This window comes from Chaetodon trifascialis, chromosome 15 (genome assembly GCF_039877785.1).
Source record: "Chaetodon trifascialis isolate fChaTrf1 chromosome 15, fChaTrf1.hap1, whole genome shotgun sequence".
In the NCBI taxonomy this organism is placed as follows: Eukaryota; Metazoa; Chordata; class Actinopteri; order Chaetodontiformes; family Chaetodontidae; genus Chaetodon; species Chaetodon trifascialis.
In genome coordinates, this window is record NC_092070.1 from 3,469,773 (window position 1) to 3,482,746 (window position 12,974).

The 12,974-nt window shown below is 42.7% G+C and overlaps 1 protein-coding gene across 3 annotated transcripts; it reads right to left on the reverse strand.

Moving 5' to 3' along the window:
- Positions 1-245: 245 nt before the first annotated feature.
- Positions 246-12,070, reverse strand: slc16a6b (solute carrier family 16 member 6b). Of its 3 annotated transcripts, none has more exons than XM_070981506.1 (6): positions 11,667-12,070; positions 8,041-8,288; positions 6,635-6,778; positions 5,676-5,804; positions 3,515-4,438; positions 246-3,427 (listed from the first exon to the last, which is right to left on the reverse strand). In XM_070981506.1, exons 2-6 carry the CDS (start codon positions 8,270-8,272, stop codon positions 3,153-3,155), a joined length of 1,704 nt encoding a protein of 567 aa, XP_070837607.1. In that variant the 5' UTR covers positions 8,273-8,288; positions 11,667-12,070; the 3' UTR covers positions 246-3,152. The 3 variants fall into 3 exon arrangements, with proteins under 3 accessions (XP_070837607.1, XP_070837608.1, XP_070837609.1); XM_070981507.1 differs by having other exon boundaries at positions 5,676-5,962; positions 11,667-12,017; XM_070981508.1 differs by having other exon boundaries at positions 5,676-5,959; positions 11,667-12,008.
- Between the last annotated feature and the right edge of the window lie 904 nt (positions 12,071-12,974).

Genomic DNA, 12,974 nt, shown 5'->3' on the forward strand with positions numbered 1-12,974 from the left:
CAACTGAATGTTTCCAAATCAATCCCTCACCTGAATTTACAGAACTGTCTGCCTAACCTCATGTTAGTGTGTAAGTGACAGATGAAGAAAGTGTTTGAGGTTCCAACCATCGACAGACTATTGTATCCATGATGGTGAACAGTGACGGATGTCAGCACCATCTGTTTAGCATTTTATGAAACAGGTGACACGTGGTCAGAGGGATTTACAGCACCAGTAAACACTATCTGAGACACAAACAGTGATCAAAGTTTGGAGATTTTATTTAGAAAAGACATCGTGAAAGCAGTACACCACAGGCAGGGACCTGCCCATCACTCAATGAAATAAAAAAATGAAAAAGTGACATTAAAAAAGGATCACACCGTCATTCTAAAGAGCTTCAATAAAGGTGATCAGGCGATTAAGGACAGGTTTGTGGACTAAACTTCAAGTCGTGTGGTGGTGGGTGTGGAGACGATCTGAGGCTGCAGGAGGGAGTCTGGGAGGAGGTGCTTCACGTGGACCCTGTTTCCTGTCAGATCCATCCTTCACACCTTTGCATACATATCACTGCATATGACCATCTCTAGTTCTACAGTTCAGTTTGTACACCGTTACTTGGAGCAAGGTCATTCTACAGCAAGTCAACAGGACAGTGGCAACATAAGAGATCTATATCAATACTTCCTAAATAGTACAGAATTAAGAATCTAAAGCGTCAGAGGCTCATGCAAAAAGAATCCCACAACCTTCAGAACCATACAACCATATGATACATGCTCCATGTACACAAACCAAGCTGGAGCTCCTCAATTCTTTGTAAGGATCAGTGAACACTGCTGAAATATTGCTTTAGTTTCCATAGTGGAAAATAAGTTTGGATTACATGAATGCGTATAAGACCATCGCACAGGAGATAAACTGTAAGTAAACTGCATGACTGTGTTTTCTTGTTCAGCTTTAGCAGTCGTGAAATCATTCTCCATGCATCAGATGCATACAGGAGATTACCTGCTGTTCATTATGTGAGAGGATTTTAAAGCGTGAACAAGTGTGAATTCAGCATGGGGTGAGAAAGCCACCATGGAAAGCGGGGTGCTGAGGGGCTGTGGTTATTAAAAGCATACATTTTAAAAAAAAAGTTTAAACATAGTGTTATTGGAAAACAGGCTGTGTGTGTGGAGTACACAGGTATTTGTTTTCAGTTTACTGTATGTATTAGTCCATTATTCGATTCCTTGTGATGTTGACTATCACACACAACACTGAGGTGTTCTAGAGGCGGCCTCATGGACGAGGGGAGGGAGTGGATTACATGAACGACACTGCAGACTGGACTCTCTAGTAACAGACAAACAGAATGACTGCTGACTCCTAACATTTTTATAAACAGTGCTGGGCAAGTTACTTAAAATGTAATACAATGTTTACAGTATAACTGTCTGTACAGTAATGCGTCACTAATTACACTGAGGTAACAGCAGAAGTGTTCAATTTGGCTAGATACTGAGGTTATGTTGGGGTTTGTGATAACAATAAATAATAATAAATAAAATATACATATAATTATGCTCTACTACAGCCTCAACATAACCTGGTTTCTATAGCCACATTTGAGTTCTTGTTTCCTTTGTGGAATAACATCAATGCATTGACACTGAGAACTGACATTGAGATCTACTGAATGCCTAAACTGCTGCTGATAGCACATACCTCAAACTGCAATTCTAAATATATTACCTAAGTTAATGTAGTAATGCCTTACATTACTTCGTTTCTACTGAAAGTAATGTCTGAGCAACCCCCACCACTGTTTATAAACTATGAGAATCTGGCCATGGCTCACCTCTGTCCTCACGTCCAGCTACCATCTCACTCCCTCTTTCTTTCTTTAAAGCTGCCTAGGTAACTTGTGTAAAATTAATTTTTTGTCATATTTGCTAAAACTGTCCCTATGCCCAGACAGCAGTACATGAAACATGTAATCTGTGAATATAACCAGCTCCATTGGTCCCACCTACTGGATCTACTGCGATTTGCAAGAATCCACTGCATCTGACACAAAACAACCAATCACAGCCAATCAGATCAATCCATAAAGCCATCAGAGCAATCAGAGTCTGAGGGAGTGTCTGACATCTGTCAATCACTCCTCAGAGTTCGCTGTGAACCACCCTCTCCCTCCGCTCATGCTGCCGGCTGCCGCTCAAACAGCTCTGTGAGCGGAGTCAGGAGGCTAGTGAAAGCTATGGTGGAGCAACAGCCACCTGCAAAGGAGAAACTGTCCATACCGCTGCTGCCAACAACAGCATATGGCTAAGACAACAAGTAACCATAAAGCTAATATGGTGATTGTTACAGTAACACTCCACAGCGCTTCCGATGTTGTTTCCGATGCCAAGGCTAACGTTGCTGGTTGTCAAGGCAGCCACGCAGACGCTGCAGGGAGGAGGGCCTTGAAGGCAGGGCATGAGTGCAGCGGAGAGGGAGGGGGAGTGACATGGAACCTGTGTTGGTTCAAATTTTCAGGCTCAGTCTGCTCTCTTCTCGACCTTACCTACTGCAGCTTTAAGGGAACGAGGGCTGTGATCAGGCCTTGCCAGTAGAGTCACCAACGCATTGCACAGCAATGCTGTGTGTATTGTGGAAGTGGATCAGATTATGAATCGCAGAATGTTTTACTCATTTTTTTCTTTGTTGTGGTGGCTGAGATTATCAGTGGAATGAGCCATTGCAGGGCCTTAATGAGGAAACACACCTTCACGAGCACAACTCAGTCATGATATTAACGAGGCTACCAACATATCATGACTGTTGCTCATGACACTTCAGGATCCATGACAACACTTCTTTCCTGAGACAGAGGTACTCCTGGTCAAACTGAAAACAACCTTACCACACAAAGAGGATTGTGCAGGCTCTTAATGAGTGAGGTTTTGACCGAAGCAGCTGGAATGGAAATCTGTGTAGAATTGGTCAAGAGCGAAGGTGTGACTGCTTCCTTCCTGGGAAGGAGTGAACTTCAAGCTTGTCAGACTGAAAGAGTGACACCTGAGATTTGGAAAAAGCAGCAGTTGTGAAGACCACCCTGCAGCCTCTCGCAGTGCATCTGTATTTGTTTTTGGCCCTGGTGGTAAGTTGTTAGTCATGAGTGGTATGGTTGGTTGGATTCATATTACAGAGGTGTTGTCCTGATCTGCAGCCTGTCTGACTGGACTGTCCTCCAGGGCCAAGTCCACCTCCAAGAAGTCTGGCTGGCCACTGCCCTGAGACATTTTCTCCTCTTCCTCAGTGCTCCTGCCTTTCTCTTTGTTTCTGCTCAATCTTTGGCACATGCCAGACTTGGCTGGACCGACCAGAGCCAGGCAGACGGCACCGATGCCCATGCCCACTGCACAGCAGTAGAAGGCAGCACCATAGTTCTTTGTGATATCCACCAACACACCTTAAAGGAAAGATAAGACAGCTGTTAGAATCTACAGAGAGGTACACTGATGAGTGAAGACTGAAAAGAATCATAAGGATCTTGTACCTCCTAGTGGGGGCCCTGCTAATCCAGCAAAGCTCTGGATGAAGACGTAAACTCCCACAGATGACGCCATCTTCTGGATGCCCACCACATCCTCCTCAGCCAGCATAGGGATGTGAGTGGAGGCAACAGTGCCCATGAAGTAGCCATAGAGGGCACAGCAGACTACGAGGCCCCAGAACTCCCACACTATACCGAAGGCCACCAGCACCAAGAACATCATAACCACACAGACCAGCAGTACCAGGGTTTTCCTGCAGCTGACTCTGTTCAACACCACCCCAATGGACAAGCGGCCGAAGATCTCAGCCACAGCCATCACAGACAGCATGTAGGAGGCCATGCTGGGCTCTACGCCCCGGCTTTTGCTCAGTTCGATGATGTAGAGCTGTGGGGCAAAAAAGCCAAATGTGGCAAACAAGCCAAAGAGGGAGTACCAGATGAAGGCACTGTCTTTAAGCACAGAGAAATCCAGGAGTTTGGGGCTGGAGGGCTGGAGAGGACCAGCCTCTACATGTGGTAGTTCGCAATCATCCTTCTCCTCGGCTGGGTTAGGATATGTGGACAGAGAGGACTCCAGGGCCTCCTTGTCCTGCACTCCCACTTCCATCAGAGCCTTGCCTTCAGCTCCTGCAGTCTGCAGGTCTACGTTTGAAGCAGAGAGGGAGGTGACACCTGAGTCCTCTGAGCCCCGGGACACTCCTGAACTGATAGAGGTTCTGGTTTGTTCATTCTCCAGCTCGTAAACAATCTGCAGCTCCTTCAAAGACAGGCTCTCTTTCTCTGATTCATTTTCCTCCTTTACAGGCTCTGGCCTAATAGTGATTGGACGAAGAAGAAGTCCATAACCAATCAAAGAAGCCTGAAAGGTGCCAAGGACGACCAGACAGTAGCGCCAGCCAATGTGTTCCTTCAGTGATGTGAGAGCTGTGGGAATAGGACAGCATGGTTTTTGTTATTATCATATACTAAAAGCACTTACTAGCCCTTTCTGGAGGTTTTAACTGAATCTTTGCTCAGTTGTTATTATACATGACAGGGGTTTCTACAACTTGACTATTCATGTAGTCATACTACGAAAACCACTAGTTGGGAAAGTCGGCAGTAGTGGACTACTCTGTATTTAATTTGTACCCTAACACCAAAGCCTGTATATACTGTATTTGCATTCAATCAGGTTTTGCCACCATAGCTGACTACTGTACACTTTATTGTCTCATACGACCTACTGCAAGAGACCAACTGCTTTGCTGTGGTAAAGATAAATTTACTGTGCACTTCCTGCACATGTTTCACAGTAAATGTGTTTTGATGTGATAAGCTTGTACAGTGAAACAACCAGCAAGTGTTGACAATGCTAGTAAAGTTAGCTGATGAAAGCTGGACTCGTATATTTGAAGTACGTTCTAGATGTTTTTCTGCATTTTTTGTCATTTATGTCATTTGTTGCCTAAATCGAAAAAAATATTACGTCTCTGATAATCCAGACGAGACAAGATTTGATAAAGGCATGAATAACTCTTTGAAGACGATTAAAAGTAAAGTAAAGATCTTATTCTGTACATATTTCCCAGCATGGGACTCAAAATTGATATTGTGGTCTAAAATGACTCTATGTGGATACAGCATGTTGAGCAAGAGTGCCGAGAGCAGGCAGAACTTGGCCATGAGGGTGCTCCAGGCCTGTAATAAGGATTTCTGGATGAGTTAAGATTAAGAAACTTTTCGACCATCCAATCCTTAACCACAGCTAGGCAGGGAAGATACCTTAGCAAATGCAAAGGGTTAGCATGACAAGTACAGCTGAGTATCATCTGCATAAGAATGAAATGAAATATCACACCATTTGATTATGTGGAGAAAATAATGAGGAAATAAAAACTGTCCTAGAATGGAGCCCTGTGGTACCCCATACTTAGATAAAACATGGCCTGTAACTGCAATCATCAGAGGGATCAGAACCCGTTTTTTGAAGTGACTGGACATTGGCAGTCTTGGAATGATTGGGAACACATCTGGCAGATAAAGAGCTGTGACTGAAAGCAGGCAACATTCTGCAGAACTTCAAATAAAAATTATGTAATGAATTTCATGGCATTATGTCCAGTAAGTAATGATAAAGGTCATGTTTTGGCTAACTGCCCATCTGTGACTGAACACTCACCTGGAGCAAATGCAAATATGGCAAAGGATTCTCCGGAGGAAGCAACAGAGGTGACGAGGGCTCGTCGTCTGGAGAAGTACTGGGCTAAGATGGTGACAGTGGGGAGGAAGGCAAGACAGTAACCGAGGCCTGCAAACAAAGAGGGGAAAAGGGGACATGACAGCCACTGGCCCGCATGGTAGGAACACTGCATGGGCAGAGGGGTGGGTCAAGATCAAGGTGTCAGGTGACTCCTTTGTCAAAGGTGGCAGGCTGTGTGAGATGATTCAGCTTTGTTACAGCTGCTGCTGAAAGACAAAAGGCATGTAAAGACAAAAAAAGAGAGACAGGGGGAGAGAGAAGGGATTGTCAAGTTAGCTGTGGTCCATTTCAGAGGCAGACATGGTAATCACGGCGGGAGAGCTAGCAGTGCTTGCCATCCAAGAAAAAAAAAGTTGATGTTAAGTTAATTTGCTCTGACACAAAACTCATTTCATCAATTTGTTCATCATCCAATCTATTACTTTCAGTCAGTCAATTTATTCCATCCTCCCCAGCCTCCTATTCCGTCAATCCTTATCTGAAAAGGAATTTAGTGTTTTTTGGGAAATATTTTACTGCTTCAGTTTTTCCTGTTCTGCCAGTCGTTCCTAGAGAGTTAAGATAGTGGAGTAGACCTCACTGCATGTTGCTTAGAAGAGGCTGATCACCTCTCAGGCATTGGACAGTTCTGGAAGAAATAGATTGATTCAGAATTTGTTCTTGACACTGCTAGGAGTCCCTTTAGTTCTTTCATTACAGGCTGTTAAACAAGACAAACACATCTGTAAGAACACAACAGTCATTCTGTAAATAGTGTATTACAATGACACACAAAGACACACACACACAGACATACATCAACAGATAGTTCAACAGATACATAGATAGATGTGGAGTGGATGAGCTGATGGGAGTGGCTGCGTGAGCCTGATAAGTACCTGAAATAATGCCGATGGTGATGTACATCTCATTGATGGAATTGGTGAAGGCGGAGGTGATGGTTCCAAGGCTGATGAGGAACCCGCCCATCATCACCACTGGACGATAGCCAAAGCGGTTGCTCAACATGGTGGACAGGGGCGCTGGGGTGAGGGTGAAAGACAATATTGTCATTTCATTAAAATCAATTGCACTCAGTTATATATTAGTTGCATAATAGCTTGTATAGTCTCAAGTCTCAAGTACAAGTGATCTGTTGAACTGATTAGGTGTGTTATAACTGCGCAGGCTAGCTGCAGGCATTTAGATCTCACTGCACTGACAACTGCACAAGCAGTTTAGTCATAATTGGAATAAGAATCATTAGTCCAGTTTTAGCTGTTTTGCAGTAAATGGGCATCAGTATATTTATGTGCACCCTACAAATCAGGTTACTGGTGCTCAGGTGACTCAGGTCACAGGACAAATTTTTTATGTTTACTACAGTACTTGGATACTGTAAATCCACAGATACAGTACATGCAGCAGGTCTGTAATCAGGTTACTGCCCTGCGTCCACCTCATTTAGGAAGCATGGCTCTCTTATTTTAACCAAATGAATGACTGATTTACTACGTGCCTTTATGATGTGTGTGTGTGTGTGTGTTTGTAGGATAGACTCCGCCACTGAAACATAGACTCCCTCACAGCAAAGTCAATTTTACAAACATCAGACTTTCAACTGTAGAGTCAGACTTATTTAGACAGATTGAGGCAAGTTAAGTGTCAGTTTCAGTGTCTGTTAGTCTTTGTCCTGCACACGTCTACATTGTAAAAACTGATGAGAAACTTGGTTACATGTACAACAAGGCCAAGAAAACCATGTTGCTGCCAGGAGGAATCTAGTTGGGGGATCAGGATTCCTCAATGCTCTACATCCCAATACAGAAACTAGTTTTCACATTTAGAACATGTTAAGGAGTTCAGATTACTGTAGAAAGCCGACAGCAACTCAGTCATGAAGTGAACAGACTGAAAAGTGGCTTACTGTTTGCCTGATTTTTCTTCTTTTTATTTTTTCGTTTTGGTACTGAGATACAACACCTTAAGGACTCGCTTGTCAGTACCAATGAGTAAACAATGACTTGGCCAAAAGAGGTTTCTGCTGTGCTGTTGTGTATGAAAAACACTGCTCATTGGACTTACAAGGCTGCACACAATGCAAATGTCATGAGTTGCTAATAGGACAGAAATGTGTGTTGCATAACATTATGTACTCATCCTAAAACCAGTTTAGTTGGTTTATCACATATGCATGATTGAGAGTTACTGTAATATGCAAATTATTATAAATGTGTTCCTAAATATTTTCTGGTGTCTTTAGTTTGTTAATAAAAAAGTATAAGGCAGGAAACAAGTGACTAACCAGTGAAAGTAAAGATGAAGACACAGATGGAGATGACCCATGACACTCGGCTGTTGCTCTCCCCAAACTCGTGCATCAAATCCTGGAGGAAGACACCCAGGCTTTTAAGGGTCCCATAGGTGCAGACCTCCACCATGAAGAAGGCCACAGCCACAGCCCAGCCCCAGCCGCCATCAGGCACCTCTGTGTAAACATTTGGACCAAAACAGTGCTGGGAATTGGGCACCTTCATGGCTACAGCAGGTCACCTGGAGGGAGAAACAGAGATGGCATCAGTGAGCTCATTTTGATGTCCTACTTTAAGCTTCATTCGTTGATTTTTTGGGGTCTCTCAATGACAGAAGAACTCCATAAACTGATACAGATGTTTTTGGCTAAACAGCTGCTGAAAACACAGTTGATGAGAACACTAAGAATGAAAAATAATAAAATAATGAGCTAAAAGAGGCTAAAAAGTCCTGCTTCCTGCAGAGTCGCCATTTAATTGTCTTCCCTTGTTTCTCCACTTCTTATATATTTATTTGATTCATTGTTGGACATGGTTTCCCCATACATAGGCTCAACTTGGGTGGTCCACCCAGGTAGATTAAAACCCACCAAGACCTAGAATGAAAATATTCATTTGTTGCAGTCAAAGTAGGTTTTGATATTATACTTTTTATGTAACGTCTCTTCTCTATCCACCACTATGAAACTGCTTTATTAACGATAATAAGTAATAAATTTGGAGATTTGGTTACTCATGTACTGATACTGTGCGCTTTCTTTTTTTGAACTTCATTGGTGAACTATGGTAATGTCCTCTTTCTGTGGAAGCGTCTTCCACATATTAGAGTGTGCACTTGACTGTGACATACAGTATGGGTGACTGAGCAGTGAGCAGTAAAGAGAAAACACAGTTCACACTTCTTTAATGATTCAGTACTCATGTAAATTACGGTGCGGTGAAAGTGCAACATGTTAAGTACACAGAATGATTCCCCAGTTCTTTTGAAACTGGTGGCTCTTTGCAGTATTCCAGTAAGATCTCGTGATTCTGAGTGGCTGTGAGGTGGGAAACCAACATAGGGAGAACCAGTAAGATTAAAAACAGCAGAATGTGAAGCTGTGCTGATGTTTCATTGTATGGGTGTGGCTGCTGCTTAGAGCTGACAAGCCACAGAGACTCACAGTTGAGGCCATTGGTCATAAAAGAAATGTCAAACTAAATCTAAAGTTCCACCCTGCAGCTAATCTGTCAGTCATTGCTGACTAATGTGGGTGTTGCAGAACTGATAATAATAATTTTGGCCACTTTTTGTGCCTGTAACTAAGTGCATACTGCACACCACAACAATTTATTATATCCCTGACAAAAAAAGTTTTTCAGAGGCATTGACAAGTCTCTGAAACATCACCTACTGTGGACCATTACGGGACAGTCTCCAGTGAAAGCCAGGATAACAGTTCTGGAAGTTCACCAAGATGTCATAATAATCTTCAGATAGCCTTTCCTCCAGAGGCATATACCCAAAACAAGATAAACTTTGGCATCGAGTGTCTAAAGGTCATGTCTGCCTGTGAACAATAAGAAAACATTCACCATGGAAATCTCCACAAAGGGACTTAGAGAAAGCAACCAGCTGGGACCCAGAAGAACAATGTGAGCTGTTACAGCCACACGCAAACATACAAGGCTGTGTGAGCTGGAAAACGCTAGGCTATCCTCTCTAACACACACACCTGTGTGTACCCAAACACAACACCTTCAACTCTTTGCTAAAATAGGCTGGGTATCCCTCCTTCACCTCAAGCCACATCAAGCTCCTCTGTTTGGTGACATTTAATGACCATAACATTATGTCATATCCCACAGACAATAGGTAGCTTAAACTGTCTGGAAGAAAATATTGTTTGCCTCAGATTTTGAAATGGTAGATGCACAACCCTGTTTCCAAAAAAGTTGGGACACTGTGTAAAATGTAAATAGAAACAGAATGTGATGATTTGCAAAACGCTGAAACCTCATATTTAATTGACAATAGCACAAAGACAATATACAAATGTTGAAACAGAGAAATGTCAGTGTTTTGACAATTCTATCCTCATTTAGAATGTGATGCCAGCAACATGTTTCAGAAAAGTTGGGACAGGCTCATGTGTACCACTCTGTTGCATCAGCTCTTCTTTTAACAACACTCTTTGTGAACTGAGGAGACCAACTGCTGTTATTTAGAAAGTGCAATGTTTTCCCATTCTTGCTTGATGTATGATTTCAGCTGCTCAACAGTTCCAGGGTCTCCTTTTTTGTAATTTACATCATAATGCACCAAACATTTTCAATGAGTGACAAGTCAAGACTGTAAACCAGTTTAGCACCCACACTCTTTAACTAGGGAGCTAAGCTATTGGAATATGTTCAGAATGTGTTTTGGCCCTCCCTGGAAAAGACGTTGTCTTCTTGGAAGCATGTTACTCCAGAACCTGTATACATCATTCAGCATTAATGGTGTCTTCACAAATGTGCAGGTTAGCGATGCCATGTGGACTAATGCACCTCCATACCATGATCCATGATTTCCAAAAAGAATTCCTTGTAATCTTACGTTGAGAAACTTGCACTACTTGTCAGTGACTACCTGTCACAGAGTGATTAACCCCTCCTCATCTTTCCTTCAGAAAGACTCATGTTACTAACCTGTTGCCAGTTAACCTAATTCATTGTGAGATTGTCCACCATTTGTTTGCTTTTAGCATTTCACAACTTTTCCAATCTTTTGTTTCCACTGTCGCAACTTTTGTGAAATGTGTTGCTGGCATCAAATTCTAAACGAAGATTTCATTGTCAGAAAAAAATTACATTTCCCAGTATCAACATCTGATACGCTTTGTGCAATTTTCAATTATCAACAATTCAATTCATCACATTCTATTTCTATTTTAAGGTTTTAGGCAGCATCCCAACTTTTTTAGAGACAAGTACTGACTATGGCTGACGTCATGCTGTTAGGACGGAAGAAGAAAAAAAGAAAAAGAAAAACAGCGTAAGCAAAGATGTCACAGATTTACGCTAGAAACTGAAATCATGGAACTGCTACATCTCAAATAATTTTTATTTAGGAATTTCAACTCCAAAGGATGCAGGAGATGCAGGCAAGCGGAACTACGGTTCGAACTTATGGGCACCGAAACGAAATGAGTATATTAATCTAAGAGGAACCCAACATGGAGAGAGGGCTAACCGCAGTGCAGTGGAAGGAGGAATGATGTCAATGTGCAGCATCCCAGGGGTTTCCCACCCATCAACGCAGGCAGCAGGGCAGCAAGTAACGTTACAGCCAACACTTCTCATTACTGCTGTGTTTACACTGATTCCCTGCTGTTATAGACAAATCAAGAGCACACGTACACATTTGTTGTGTTAGTCGATTTATCTGCGTTCCCGCCTATTGGGCGCCACAACCTCATTAATCTGTCGATAACATAATATCAATAAAAATGTATTCCGGTTCTTCCTTCTGAGACAAAAATGACATGACGTTACTTTTCATGTAACCTAGCGGAAGAGCTCAGACTGCCGCCGCTGCTCCAGTGAGCTCAGGCTGGACAGCATCCTACAGCTGGAGCCGAGTTGACGTTTTACTTACCGGCAGTGTTGATGAGAGGGTGGAAAAGCAGCCTTCTGGTGTAACAAAGCCGGGATTTCTATCTCGTCGTCATTGCATTTTGGCTATAAGGTAGCTATAATATATAATATAGTGCCTGTTTGCCAAGATTGAGACTGCAAACATTTACGTAGAAAACGTTTTCTTTTTTTAAATTCTAAAATCTAAGCCACTTCCTGGTCCTACTGAAAAAAGTAAGACTAAAGCCGATTTGGCTTTGGTCTATTTCGGTTTTTTCACGCCAGCTGCATCATCTTTTGTCTTCACTGAATTTATTTCCTGGCAGTTTTGGCAGCTCTTTACCGGCTCAAGCCGGTATTCAAACGCGAGCTCTCGGCTTCATGAACGCGCAGGGTGTCTCTCGGGAGACGCGGAAATCCTCTCTCTCTCTCTCTCTCTCTCTCTCTCTCTCTCTCTCTCTCTCTCTCTCTCTCTCTCTCTCTCTGTGTCGCGCGCTGCAGTATTGCTTCTGATTTTTCTGATGCTGCATTGTAGTCCTGATGGCCAAAAGAAATAAACAAACAAAAAATCCCCTAAAAGCGTTTTAGCTGAGGTTTTTGTCAATATACTTGACAAAAACTATACGATAAATAGTTATAAATATACACATTTTACAACAAATTTAACTCCTCTGTCAGTTGAAAACTAATATTTATGCTACTGTGAATGATGTGAACACACAGCACGTGGACATTATTTTTCCTCCTGGGAAGCTCATGTTTTGTCGTCGTACGTGAATACAACTCCAGTGCGTACTGACGCTCGCCACAAAGCACATGCGTACATCAGGCGCGGCTCTGGGCTGAACAGGTTTATTCCAGTTGAAAGGGGGTTACGCCAGAGTCAGCATCCACCCAGCAGTGTCAGCGTGGAAGTCTGTGCGTGTGCGCGTGCGTGTATGGGGTGTTGACTTCCTTTCATACCTGAATCCCGACATAAATGAATAATGAGGTGAAAGTATGGACAGACTGAGGAGAGGTAAAGGAAAACAGCAAGAAAAGCACAGAAGAACGCTTGTGATGACAGAGATTTCCTCTTTTCCTGGAGATCCCTGTTTTCGTTCTTTTTTTCAGCCCAGTTCTGTCATGTTACTGCATCAAGTTGGAAGGTTTGGTTTGGTTTAAGAGTCAAAACCATTGGAGCAACATTTTTCCAACTGGACCAAGATTCCTTCTGTTATCGTCTGTTAGCTTTCTGTTAGTCACCATTAATTGAAGGCAAATGTGAACACAGTATAAACCAACAGCACATTATCTCAGTCACCATAAAGCTCCCTGGTTCAGCAAGTTT